At 48.0% G+C, this 13,384-nt stretch overlaps 1 protein-coding gene across 1 annotated transcript in view; it reads right to left on the bottom strand.

Moving 5' to 3' along the window:
* LOC115318152 overlaps positions 1 to 8,738 on the bottom strand; it is a 37,037-nt gene extending 28,299 nt beyond the window's left edge. The window contains exon 1 of the mRNA XM_040211871.2: positions 8,019 to 8,738. Coding sequence (XP_040067805.2) covers positions 8,019 to 8,738 — 720 coding nt within the window. The remainder of the gene's footprint in view (positions 1 to 8,018) is intronic.
* Positions 8,739 to 13,384: the final 4,646 nt, after the last annotated feature.

Here is a 13,384-nt window from a genome sequence, read left to right as displayed (position 1 = left end):
TCAGGGAGGGCCCCCTCATAACAAAACGCTGTATGAGGGGGAGGGGGGAGAGGAGGACCCATGCAAAATGGAAGATATTGGGGGGGGAGGGGGGGGCCGGGCCTCATAGGCCTCCCCCTGGCTACGTGCCTGCAATGCGTAATAGGAGAATACAAACAAAGATATGCCTTACAATTCCTTTTGCACCCCCAAAATGATGTGTTTTTGAAGGTAAGATACACAATGTTCTTGATTCAGAAAGTGCCTCAGCTGTACAAATGCATATGTAGTAAGGGCACTCGCCAAGCCTATTCTCCTCAGCTCTGTGCAGGTTAAGCTAAGTTAGAGTATAGAGGTACACGCTCACTGACAGCATGAGAAAGGCAGGGAGAAGTCTCCGTTGTTCCACCACCAGCCCGTCTGCTACCTTCGATGACGTTTCAGCGCCTCATGAGCCTGGAGAAAGCACATATGTCCAAAGTGGAGTGAAAAGCACAAGCACGTGCTGGAGGACGCCCAGCCATTCTCTTTTTGTCATCGGCTATTCTACATATTTCAGTATGACATATTTTTAAGTGAGAAAAGGTATTGCAAATATGCAGTCCAACTTTGACCATAATACAGAAGTCTGATAAAGATAACAGTTGCCATTGACCATTTTCCAAATAAGTGCTCCCACCTATCGGAACATCTACACATGTGGTGCGTGAGTGGGTTCAGAACTGAGACGCTAGAAAATGAAGCGCTCACAAGGCTTGTCTGGCCCTTCCAACCATGCGGGTACATTCATCGCAAATCCCAGATTTTTTGACAAAATGATTTAGAATAAGCAAATCTTGTCTACGCCCGAGGTAGAACATTGAATTGTGACTCCCCCATATTGTGCCAACCATCCTTCAACCTGTGGTACCACCTGCAAATGAACTATGTTGTGCTGCGGCACGCGTCCATGCTGCCTGCTTGAGAAGAAAACCACTGCTCGTGTTGAAGACGACATCCCACAATGTACAGGCAACAATGTTTAACGAACTAAAACAAAATTGATATCATTCAATAGACACAGATAGGTTTACAAAGTGTCGACACCATGATTGTTGTTGTTGGTTTTACTCCTGCATACGAACATAAGTGACTTCCTCTTTCCTCCGATGTACAGTAAAACCCCCTTATCTTCGTGGCCCTTATTTCTTCTCGAATCGGTCACAGAGGACATAATCGCAGCCACTGAATTCTGCAAAATTAAAGGCCGCGAATATTAAAGGTTCGCCAACATTAAAGAGTTTACTGTTCTTCCGTGTGTCACATGATGTTAACATTTCAAGGAGGCTGAAGGTATTGGTTTAAGAAAAAATTGACCTATGAAAAAAATGCCCTTCTCCAGGTTAGGCACGCGAGGTTCTTTTGCACTACCTATAAGGCGGCAAGTGTGTTTCGGCAGAGCTTTTGGTTAAACGGAGTCACAAAAGTAGCTATACTTGGAGTCAACTATTTTGTGCTGCATTATAAAGCTAGAGTAAATTCCACTGTGCTTCTGCACAGCACTGTTTGTTGCGAGAGCATATGTGGTTTAGTGTTGTATCCCATTTGCATGATCTAGAGAAACTAGCGCTGACAAAGTTGGAGCACTCAAAAAAAAAAAAAAAAACAGCCGACTGTGGAAACATTGAGAGATGCACACATGCGAACTGTGCATTTCTTAAAAGTGGATTCGAGCAAAGGTGCAAAGACAATATGTATACTTACGGCGGCCATACTTGCCTTTCCCAAGCATGACCACTTTTCCCTCGGTAGCACCATCCAGTAAGCACCAGCAACACGCCCATGAGACGCCGCCGACTCATGGATTGAATGACGACCCGCCTGAGGTCTTGGGAGGAGATCCGGAACACTGCTTTAGGCCAGATGTTGTATCTGGAGGGGGCAGGGACTAAAAGTAAAAATTAACAAATTTATCTGAAGCGCTACATTCCTATAGCATAAACTCTAGGATAGCAGTTTTTTTTTTTTTTTTTGAGGTCAGTGATGCATTTTAATTAAACACAAATGGTTGGTTTATATGATGAACCAGCAGCCCCTATTTTCCTTAAGTGTAACGGAGTGTCTAACGTTACGTCCGACGGAACCCGAAATAAAAATTAAAGTTATGCCCAACGTAACTGTAAAGCATTCGAGTTGCGTCCGACGAAACTCAAAATAAAAAATTAAAGTTACCGTATTTACTCGAAAATAGGTCGAACCCTATTTATTGGATCCACCAAGAACAAAAAAAAAAAAATTCAAATATAGGTTGACCTTTTTTTTTATTTTTAAGAACAGGGGAAATTTTTGGGCAAAAGAAAGAAAAAAATCTTTATTTACATCACTCACAGCTAAATCACGGGGCGATGCCAAAAACTTCATCACCGTCAGAACTTCTGGACATGCTATCATCGTCCGAAGCTTCGTCAGCTGGGTAGACATCCTCGCAAATTCGCAGCAATACTTCACTGACACCGTTGTAAAATGACGACAAGAAACGAAAAAAGGTGCGAAGCGACGGAAGACAAACTACAAAGACGCAAGCAAAGCCGCCGTGTCGCCATGAGCAACACGCGAGCCGAGCCGCCTCAGGCAACTAACAATTTTTTTTTTTTTTTTGTGCGCGTTTGCGAGGATGGAGGGTAAAGTGCATGGCGCATCGCGTTCCTCTCCTTACCCGTTGCTCAGCAAGGGGAACGCTAGAGGCGCGATGTCGAAATCCGACGCCCGAGGGGCCACCGCGGGCGGCGAGCCATTTCGGCAACCAAAAGCTTTTTGAAACAAGAAGCGGAGCGGCTCTACGGCAACGCCGGCTCGGTGACTCGATAGCTTCATGCCTGCGGTAGGGTCGCAAAATTTGGTCGCGAATGTAGGTGTCAAAATTCTTTAGTCACAATTTCCGAGAAAAAAAAAAAAGGTAGACTTATATTCGAATAAACACGGCAGTCAGCCGCGCGACGAGACACACATTATGAAAGCGATTGGTGCGAGCGGCCAAGGCGACACATTATGAAAGCGATTGGTGCGAGCGGCCAAGGCGATGAGCGACGTTTTCTAGAAGCCCAAGAACCGAGCGGCGCAAGCAGAGAGAGTGAGAAATCTTCGGCGCTCGGCGCCGGCTCTCGTAGCTTCTCGCCGTCGCTCGTCTCGTTGATCGCTATATTGCTAACATGCCGTTTAGAAAGACGCTCTAAGTACCATTGCATTGGGACCAGCCTCGCATCTAACCGTAACCAGTCTTGACTTTTTTTTTTAGCCGTTCAGGTAGAAGTTAACATCGTACATACATACACCGCTTTCAAGCATGGCTTCTCGTTCATTCCTCATTTACATTTTCGGCAAATGACCGCAATGAAGCACAATTATTCTAGTTCAAAATTGTCACGAACACTTGGCACGCATGCTTATACTGTAGCGCACCTAACGTAATTTAAAAGTAGAACGAAAACGGGACGAGATTCGCTTACCGCTTCACGGATCCTAGGCCTTCGGATCCTAGGCCTAACGGCCGTACGTACTTGGAAGTCGCCTGCGGTCCGGCGATCGGACGAGTCGAGCCGGCCTGACGCAGGCTGACCACGCCTGGTTGAACTATGAGAGGCGCCGTCCAGTTGAGAGCCAAAGACGCAGTAGAAACGGACCGCAAAACATCTGTCTCGTAACCGTAAACGAGCCAACGACCCCCCACACCGCTCTATCTTCGCCATCTCCGCGACGACCGGAAGTGGAAGCCGCAAAGTTAGAAAAGCCGCGGCAGCGGAAGCCACTGGGCGGAAGCTTTAAGTTTCGGTTTCGCTTTTCTCCAACGCAGGCTACGGTCGCTACGGTTTCGGGCTGGTGGGTTTGTCGGGTTTGTGGCTGGTTGCGACGACGCGAGGGGCCACGAAAAGACGCCAAGTTGGCCGAGTACGAGTCACGGCCCACGATACGAGCAACGGGCCGTTTGCCGCTGTCGACCGGCGATGCGGTATCCGCGGCTTGGTGTCACGACCGGTTTGTTGCCGTGCACGTTGACTCAAAGCTCGAAGTTATGCAGTTCCGTTCCGGCACCAGCCGCACCACGTCTTCCGGTGCATCGCACGTGGAGGCCTTTCGACGCATTCAGTGAACGTAAAGATCGTGCCCGCTGTCTTCGGTGCTGTGGAAGAAGTTGGGAGACGGAAGGCGTTTAGGACTCCAGGCCGGGCCGCCGGGCCGCCGGTTCACTCTGAACGAGAGGCGACGTGTGTGTGCACGCTTTGAGGAAGCCTCCGCGTTTCGCCGCGCTAGACCTCGCCGATCGCGACCGGACCAACCGGACCCCGAGTCCGAGAGGCTCTTGCGGAGCCAGGAACTGCACCGAGGTAGGAGCTGCTCGTTCTGCGCTACCATGCAGTGCTCTACAGTGCTCGGAGCTCTCGGTGTCATTCTCTCTTGCACCGAAGCCTTTGTGACCCCTTCGGACGCGCAAGTCGTACTTCGCAAAGGTTTGGACGGGGCCGCCCTCGCCGAGCAGCTCCGCTCTATTCCGCTTACTTATGATCGCAATAAAATCTTGCGTTCTCGGGAAAAAAATTGCGGGACCGCTCTCCGCGCCGCCGACGAGGTTGGCCGCCGCCATGTTCTCAGCTGTTCACTCGCTCCCGCAGCGAGCGCCTTCCGATAATCCTCCCCGTTCCAAAATGCGATGCGCTTTGCGCATTATGCCGTTTACATGACCGCATATTGAATGCGGCAACTGGATTCAATGCGACTAAGTCGCATTCGTGTAAACGTGGCTTATGTTCTTTTTCGACATGTATGGTGTATGTAACGATAACGGTGGTGAACGATGGACGTTTTAGTTGGAAGATGGCGGTCGTCTTTCTGCATGTATGATTTGGTTATACCGGTGGTCCTGCGGTATAAGCGTTTTGTTGGAAAGACGGCAGTCGCCTACGTCATCGGACGCAAAATCATACCAGCCACACCGAATCATATCGGCAAGCTAAGTGGCTGCCAGTATAGACAGACCCGGAGCCATAGCGGTGCCGGTATCTCCAGTTATGCAGGACACCAAACCAATCTAGCTGCATCCATAACACAAAGAAATTACGGTGGTGTCACACCAGAACTGTACAAGCAACAGGTTTGTTTCTTGTACGTTTTTCCAATAGGGCATTTACATTAAGTTTGAAACCAGGAAGCTTTTTTTTGGTAAATGGTATAAATGCAGATTTCGTGGCAGATAGCTCCATTCCTCGTTCTCTTAAAAAATTGTTTGTCGTGTCTAAGGCTACCTGTAACTGATTCTTTAAAATATCTGGGGACGAGCCAGAGATCCAAATACAGATATCGTCAGCATATATAGATATTCGTAGAGGTGGCTGGAGTTTCTGCGGTAACTGCGCCATTACGACATTGAAAGGAGTAGGGCTCAACACGCTACCTTGGGGTACTCCATGGTGGAGTTCATGATGCTTGCTGTCTCCATCATTTGTACACACTACGATGTTCCTGCATCGAAGAAACTCTTGTATCCAGCGAAGCATGCGTCCATGTACACCAAGAAGCACAAGTCCTTCAAGAACATGAGCGTGACTAACCGTATCAAATGCTCGGCGAATATCTACGAACACTGCCACTGTAATGTTTCCGTTATCTCGTTCGTACTCTACACAGGTGGTGAGGTCTAAGATACCATCCATTGTGCATCTACGTGGACGAAATCCTGTAATTTCTTCGGGAAACGCTTTACTAGTTTCCAACCACCACTGCAAGCGGTTATGTAAGATCTTCTCGAGCAGCTTTCCGACGCAACTGGTTAAATTTACAGGGCGGAAGGAATCCAGGCTTAGTGGTGATTTGCCAGGTTTTATGAGCGCAACTATTTTAGCTAGCTTCCACGATTCCGGTATTGTCTCTGTTTTCCAAACTTGATTGTATATTTCTAGAAGAGTGCTGGTGGCATCGGGGCCGAGATTTGCTTGTGCATCGTAAGTGATCTAATCGAGACCAGGAGCTGTAGACTTGTGGGTGTTGTGAAGCGCACAAAAAATTTCACGTATGTTGATTTCATGATCTAGCTCTGCATGCACTAGATGCCTCTTGTTCTCGAGGGTACGAGTAGCCTGCGTCTTGGAAGATTTGCATTGGTAAGTTGTTACCACATCGCTTTGTTGTGCTAACAGAGCGCAAAATTCATCCGCGATTGTTACTTCCGATATGCCCATCAGAAGCGCTAGCGCGCGGAAGGGTTGCTTTTGCATAACAGGCGTGCGAAGAGAACGAAGTATTTTCCATACTATTGGAATCGGTGTCAAGGGGGTCTGATTGCCGCTGAACTTCCTCCATTGGCGGACTGAAGGAATTTGCAGCTCTCAACGCATGAGCTTGTGAATATGTTGGGCCTGGTTATAGTCTTCAACATCTCCTAATCTTCTATAGCGGCGCTCTGCTCTTCGTCTTTCTGCACGTAGCTTTTCGTATTCACCATTAACACCAACGTGTCCGTTAGGTACAGGTACAAGACGCGTTGCCCGTTCGTAACTAAGCGAATCAAGTTCGCAAAATCATCGGGCTCTTTCAAATCGGTATGTCTTAAAGTATTTAAATGTCTGAACATCTGCCAGTTTGTTATCCGTGCTCTATGTTGCTGCCCACGAATATTAAGAAGAGGGTGTTGTGCGAGAATGGGAAAATGGTCGCCACCTCGGGTTTTCCTGTCTGTCATTCATGTCATTTGAGGTGAAATGTCTGGAAAACATAGAGTCAGGTCTAAACAGCTGCAGTAGGTAGGGCCACGAACAAAGGTCGGCGATCCGTCGTTGAGGACGCATATGTTATACTTGTCCACATACTCAGCAATGACATTTCCACGTCGATCGCAATGGTCACTCCCCCACATTGTGTGGTGTCCATTGAAGTCTCCACATATAATAAGAGGAGCAGATACGTGACGAAATATTTCAGAAAACCCAAATGAAATTATTGGAGTTTGCGGTTCGATGTACACGCTCACAACTGTAACTGAAAACTTACCACACCGTACTTTGCAGGCGACGAATTCTGGGCTATCTTTCGTAGAAGAGAACAGATGTACTGATACGAGATCTTTCTGTAAAGCTAGCATCGCTCGACTTTGACCATTTTGACGAGATGATTTGTACTGCACGAAGTTTGAGAGGCGAAAGTCGTCGTCCACGCGAGCTTCGGTTAATGCAAGTATCGGTATGGTGTTCTTTTTAAGAAATTGACGAAAATCACCAGTCTTTTGACGGAATCCGTTGGCATTCCACTGAAATATTCTTATATGGCTGTACAAATCAGGCATTGGAATACTCTTCATTCATCGATGTTCGTGAAGACTTAAGTAATCTTTCCATAGCAAATAGGGCTGTTACCTCAGAAAGATTGTTGGCTGCGGGCACGGCGCTGAGTATGGCCCTTAAAGCCGTAAAAAACATCGGTTCTAGCAAATGCGAGACGTCGCTCGATTGCCGTGTTTCATAGTAATCCTCCCGATGACCGCGTCTGCGTATATCACGCTTCTGTGTGCGGGGTGCTGGCACAGGGGAGAGGTTTGATGCTCGGTCTCCTGGAGGCGTTTGACCAGGTATCGTCGAGTTTAGGTGAGATGGAGTCTTGAAGTTGATCTGGGCGTTTAGTTCGCGTTTTAACACGTTAGAATACTGCGGCCTTTGAGGTCGTTGAGATACTTGTGTCTGCTTTGATGATGTAGAGGGACGAGGGGGAAGTGGAGGTGGGCGAGAAGGAGGTAGAGGAGGCAGCGAGGTGCGTGTGACCTCAAGATTCGGGGAACGATAACGGTTATTTTGTATTGGTCCATTTAGGATTTCATGTTTTCTGGCTGCAGCTGCTGCCTTTTTGTGAGGACAGCCTGAAAACGAAGCGCAGTGATTGCTTCCATAATTTGCACACTTTGGATTACTTTTGTCCATGCAGTCTTTGTAGCTGTCTGGTCCGGCGCACACCTTGCAACTCTGTTGGCCGCGACAGTGTCTTGCGAGATGCCCGTGTCGTTGGCATCGAAAGCACTGTACCGGGGTTCCAAAGTACTCCATCACAGGATGACTGGTGAAGCCGAATAGGACCCGTGCAGGCATTTGGTGATTCTGTGGAAAGTGAAGAAGGACACTTTCTGTTGATTGTTGCTTCATGCTGCCGTCTTCTTTTCTTGAGTATGCAATTTGTCGTTGCACTGTGATGACACCAGCGTCCTTCAGGTAGTCTAGCAGTTCGTAGTCTGAGTATTGGACAGGAATGTTGTTGACCTTGCCAACATTGCGCGTGTATGACTCGGACACGGTCACTGTCACGTCTATTTCGACAAGAGAGTTCATCATAAGAAGCCTGTTCGTTGAGTTCAGCGTCGCCGTGTTGACCGTGATTGTTCCATCTTTCCTTATTCGAGGTGCTAGTAATTTCTCTTGTGATACTGTCACGATTTCTTTTGCTATTCTGTTGGGGTTGATTTTCCAGAACGAGGTTCCCTGTTCTTTTGGCTTGATAATCAGTGGGATTCTGGCAGGGCGATTTTTCCGCACTGTGACTTGAGTGAAGTCGTCTTCGTCTCCCGGAGTGCCGTCACGAAACGAGTAGTTGGATGTCCTGTTGTCGTCCATTTGTTCCGAGGGAAGATTCACGCACTGTTTCTTCAATGGAACGTCGTCATTGATGTCTTTAGCCGTCACTTGAGGTTCTTGTAGTGGTTGGCGCGCTTCCGATGCAGAAATGTGGCTCGTAGTCGCAACGGTATCCATTTGAGCGTCCGAGGTCAATGTCTGGTGGATCGAGTCATTAGAGCGGGGCAACTCTGTCGCAAGTGGTCGCTTTTTAGGCGGCAGGGTTGTGCCCGGTAATAGCCCCGTAGGGTCCAGTTACTAAAAAGAATGTTGAAGTAGCCAAATTCAGCAGATTAGCATAAGATTTCAGGCTTACAGGAAGAGCGGCAGAAAATGGTGCTGGCTATTCCAATCGGAATAGCGTTTCCTGTGATTTCAGATACAGCTTCAGATAACTGACAACCATTCTTTTAAGCCACAAGATAGGTAAGTGTGGTTACTCTAAAGCGTAGATCATTTAGTGGCACTAGCCACGGTGAGAATCGTCTCTGGCCGGCGCCATTTTGTTGTGGTTGTTGTTTTTTTTTGTAATAAAGAAAATAAATATTGTGAAAAGGAAGGAAATTGAAAGGCTTAGAACGAAACGTTAGTCTCCCGTAAGCGGAGTCAGCTTTTTCGTCCTACAGGGAGAGTGAAAGGAGGAAAATATATAGGTAGTAAAGGTTAAAAAAACTGTACATTGGCCCTTAGGCAGGGCGCATAAAATAGTCAGAGTGGGTTCTCAATGTCGTGATTTGCGCTGGTCAGGTTGTTATTTTTCAAAGTCGAGGAGAGAGTCCTGCCTCATCCACGAAGTCAAGCACCGCCTGGAGTGCAGCGGACCGCTTGGTCCGCTGCTCTCCTCTCTGTTCCTCTCGGGAATAGGACTTCTTGTGTTGTGCTGGCGTTGATGTGAAGTTTTCCGAAGGTTTCTAGTAGCGTCTTTTTCTGATCCTGATGCGCTGGGCAGGTCCAAAATATATAGTCTGTCTTCGGGTTCATCACATGAGCTGCAATTGTTTTGTGTTTTGCCGTCTGAGAAGGTGCAAACGGATGTTGGTGTTCGAACAACCCGTTCTCAGTCTATGTAACTGCGATTCTTGTTTACGGTTGAATTTTCTTATTTTGTATCGGGGAAGGCGGATAACCAGCGGCCGTTACTGCGTCAGGGTGTTGTTTTGTTCATTCTTGGTGGATTATGATGCGTGCGGAGTTGTACTTACGGATAGCAATTGCTGGGCAGGCATCTTTGTGCGCTGCCAAGGCAAGACCGTCTGCTTCCTCGTTTTCTAGAATTCCCACGTGTGATGGAATCCACTAGAAATATATATACTCCGTTTCACTTTATGTTGTACCGCAGCGAAGGCTAGATACGCGAGCTCGTAGGCTTGGCTGCTGCCCTTAATGCACGAGAGCTTGTGCCGCCGATATGTGCCCCAAAGCAAGGAACTCGCGCTTGTAGCCTTTCCTGCGGTACATCATAAGGTGAAACAGAGTATAGTGCGTATATGCAATGCGCGTGATTTGCTCGCTTTGCGAATGGACAAACATGCGCTCGCTGGGATGTGGATTTTGAAACATGGAATGATGTGTAGGCGCTTGGTGATTCAATAATCACGCATCGTTGGATAATAGTCGGTGATAGCCTAAAATGAATGCAAAGGCTAACCTCGTCTTCATGTTCTTCGAATTCATACTGAAAGAAGCTGAGTGAGAGGGGGATCTAGATAAAAGCGAGGCGGGGGGATCGGTGGCCGAGTGGGCTAGCGCACACTAGAGCCACTCGATATGGCAGCGTAGCTGCCAGAGTAGCGCCACGCTTTTCCCTGTGCCGCCTCTCACCGCGATTGGTCACACGCGGGACCATAGCAACGAGCTGAGCTGGCTCGGTTTCCGTAGCAACCGAGTGACGACTCGTCACGTGACCTCTCAAGAGCCGTGATGTTATCGGTAAGATGGCAGCGCCCAGAGCTGGTGGATGCGAATTTGTTCGGTGCGCGGAGTCATGATGTGCCGCAGCTTGCCGACGATTTAGGGCTTCTTCGTGCTTTCTGACGTAGGTATAACGTGAATATCTAAAAGAATGATACTTTATACCCTTTCTGTGCGAGACCGCTCTGGATATTAGCACCTGTGCGACAGCATCAGTAATATCGCCTTAGCGGTGCTCGGGTTTCCGGATGTGTTTGAGGAACAATAAGACATTTAGCATGCAATTTTCGCATTCTCTTAGCTTTATTTGAACGTTGGAGTGTCTGAGAATCGATGCAAAATCTATGCGTCGCATGTTGGGCCTTGGGAAATTTGTTTTTGCCCCAGGTAACCGCATGATCACAAACTTTTAGCGAGGAAGCTCCTGCGATGTTTCCGTTTTGTACTAATCAATCAGGGAACCTGGGTTCAATCTCCACCCCTGCCTGTTTCGATCTGGATGAGCATCGTACCGGCCTGCGGTTGTGTATCACTACTGCGTGGTGCACGTTAAAGATCCGTAGACCCCAGGCTAGCGGTTATACTGCTTTGGCTAAATCGCTCATCTACAGCGAGTGACTCGTCGCAACTTTGAACTGGCTGACGAACTACACGCTGTATAAATATTCACACAACTCCCAAGCATACTAATCAACGCTTTTACGATATGCGCAGCGCAAGTTCGTCTGCTTCTTTTAGTAGGGGTTGTGTTGACGTCAGAACGCCGAGCTCTGACTGGTTCTGAATAAAGAATAGTGGGTAGGCCACAAGGCAGCTTGCTTTTAGGTCTGCCCACTATACTTCAATCGGAGCCAATCAGATCTCGGCGTTCTGACGTCACCACAACCCCTGCAAAAAGAAGCAGACGACCTTGCGCTCCACATAGCTTTTAGGATACAATTTTCGCATTTTTCTAGCTTCCTTTGAAAGTCTTAATTTCTGAGGATCATAACGAAAGGTATACGGCGCGTGTATGGCCCAGGGGAAATTGTTTCAACCCTGGGTCACCGAATAATCACAGCATTATTTAGCGAGGAAGCTCCTGCGATCTTTAACCTTTTTTAGTAATCGCCAATTTTACGAATTAGCAGTTCTGAAGATTTTGATATAACTTGCTTTCGTTGCAATAGCTTGCATTTGATCGCAGTGTTTTTTGGTTTGTTTTTCAACTGAAAAACTGGTGTTTGCTCAAGTGACGTATATGAAATGTCCTGCTATATAACAATGCATCAACACACACTATTAAACTTAGATGCTCAAAGGTGTGTTCGTCTTTGTAATTAACAAGTTACAGCCGTATTTATTTCTTACGAGTGTAATATTTATTTTCTGTAGCTGGGCCCGTTTTGTGCTCCTTAATGTCAGTGCGCTTGGTTTCAAATATCCTCTTTACAATGCCTACAAAGGCCAAAATGACGCCAGCCGACCCCAACTCACGCATTGGACACGAAAACTGCGTCGCTCGGATGTATGCGCTCGTCAGCAATCGATTCGTCCATGGATATTTGAATTCGCTTTCTTGGCCAATGAGTGTCCTGACAAAACTTATCATCACTTGTGAATGCCAAGTTCTACGGTGTGCTTAAAAAGCACGGTGAAAGCTTGGGGTCATCGCACCGGTGCCCTAGCATGTCACGACTGCGTGATTTCACAGTTCTCATTTGAGTGGAGGATTACAGGTAAGGAAGAAGTTTAAAAATAATTTCGTGGCCCCTTTAACACGGATATATGTGCTACACCAGATAAAAATATTTACTTTTTGAATGCCGGTAAACTTCCGAACGACCATTTGGCCTGTCGGCAAGAACACCTCATATTTGGCGTCCGTCTCTTTTGATGGCGTCAACGATTCCCTAGAGACCACCATGCCGTCCTTCTTGGTTGAACCCCGTCGACGTTGTTCCTCACCAGTCTGTGAGAAAATCTCATCTTGAAGGGATGATCGGGTCTTGAAGAAGTATGATGCTAAACATATACTCGGTCACTATAGGGCAGTCGAGCAGCAGTCATGTCCCGAGCCAATCGTCCTGTCGTGGCCGGCGTAATCGGATTTTGTTCCATCGGAGTGAAGTCCGAAAGTAGTAGGACGGTACGTTCGTCCCACGAAGTGGCTGCCATCCCGGCGGCGCCGAAAACCACTCCCCTTGTCCGTGCACGTACGATACCATAGTAGCTCTCGTCGCCCGACAGTCCCCGGGCTGCAAATCGTCCCACTTTTCAGAAAAAACAGGCACCGTTCCTCCAGAGGTTCTTGCCGTACAGCGATGCCAAGCGTCTTATACCACTTTTCAATGAACGAATGGAGATATCAACTAGACTACAAAGGTTGCCGCCCGGCGTCGCTAGAAGCACGGTTACCATGGCAACCTCCCAGGCCCTAAAATGGAGATCACTATCAGCGCTTCTGACGTCGTGCATCTAGATAATTTTGAGTCGTGTGGCTACTCTGGCAGCTAGGCTGCCATATAGAGTGGCTCTAGCTGCTCTAGCGCACACCAGCTCGCAGCACGTGGAGTGAAAAGCTCCCGCTGCAGAACCCGGGGATCCTGGGTTCAGACCCCACCCCTGCCCGTTTCGATCTGGATGAGCATCGTACCGGCATGCGGTCGTGTATCACTACTGCGTGGTGCACGTTAAAGAGCCCGGGCTAGCACCAGTCGTGGTCCTCGCGGGATCGCTGTCTCGGGGCATGTTTCTTCTTAGTCTCTTCGATTGCTCTCTGTAGGTTGTCCAGCTGTTGTCGGTGGTGTCTCATGTCCTCTTCATATATCTTCTGTTCCTCGTCATGTTCCCTCTGGAAGCGGGATAATTCTTTGTGCTGGCGTGTTCTAGTA

Source organism: Ixodes scapularis, unplaced genomic scaffold (assembly GCF_016920785.2).
Source record: "Ixodes scapularis isolate PalLabHiFi unplaced genomic scaffold, ASM1692078v2 PGA_scaffold13__105_contigs__length_92229423, whole genome shotgun sequence".
Taxonomy (NCBI): domain Eukaryota; kingdom Metazoa; phylum Arthropoda; class Arachnida; order Ixodida; family Ixodidae; genus Ixodes; species Ixodes scapularis.
The sequence above is the reverse complement of the archived record's forward strand: the minus strand, read 5'-3'. Positions and strand labels throughout refer to the sequence as shown.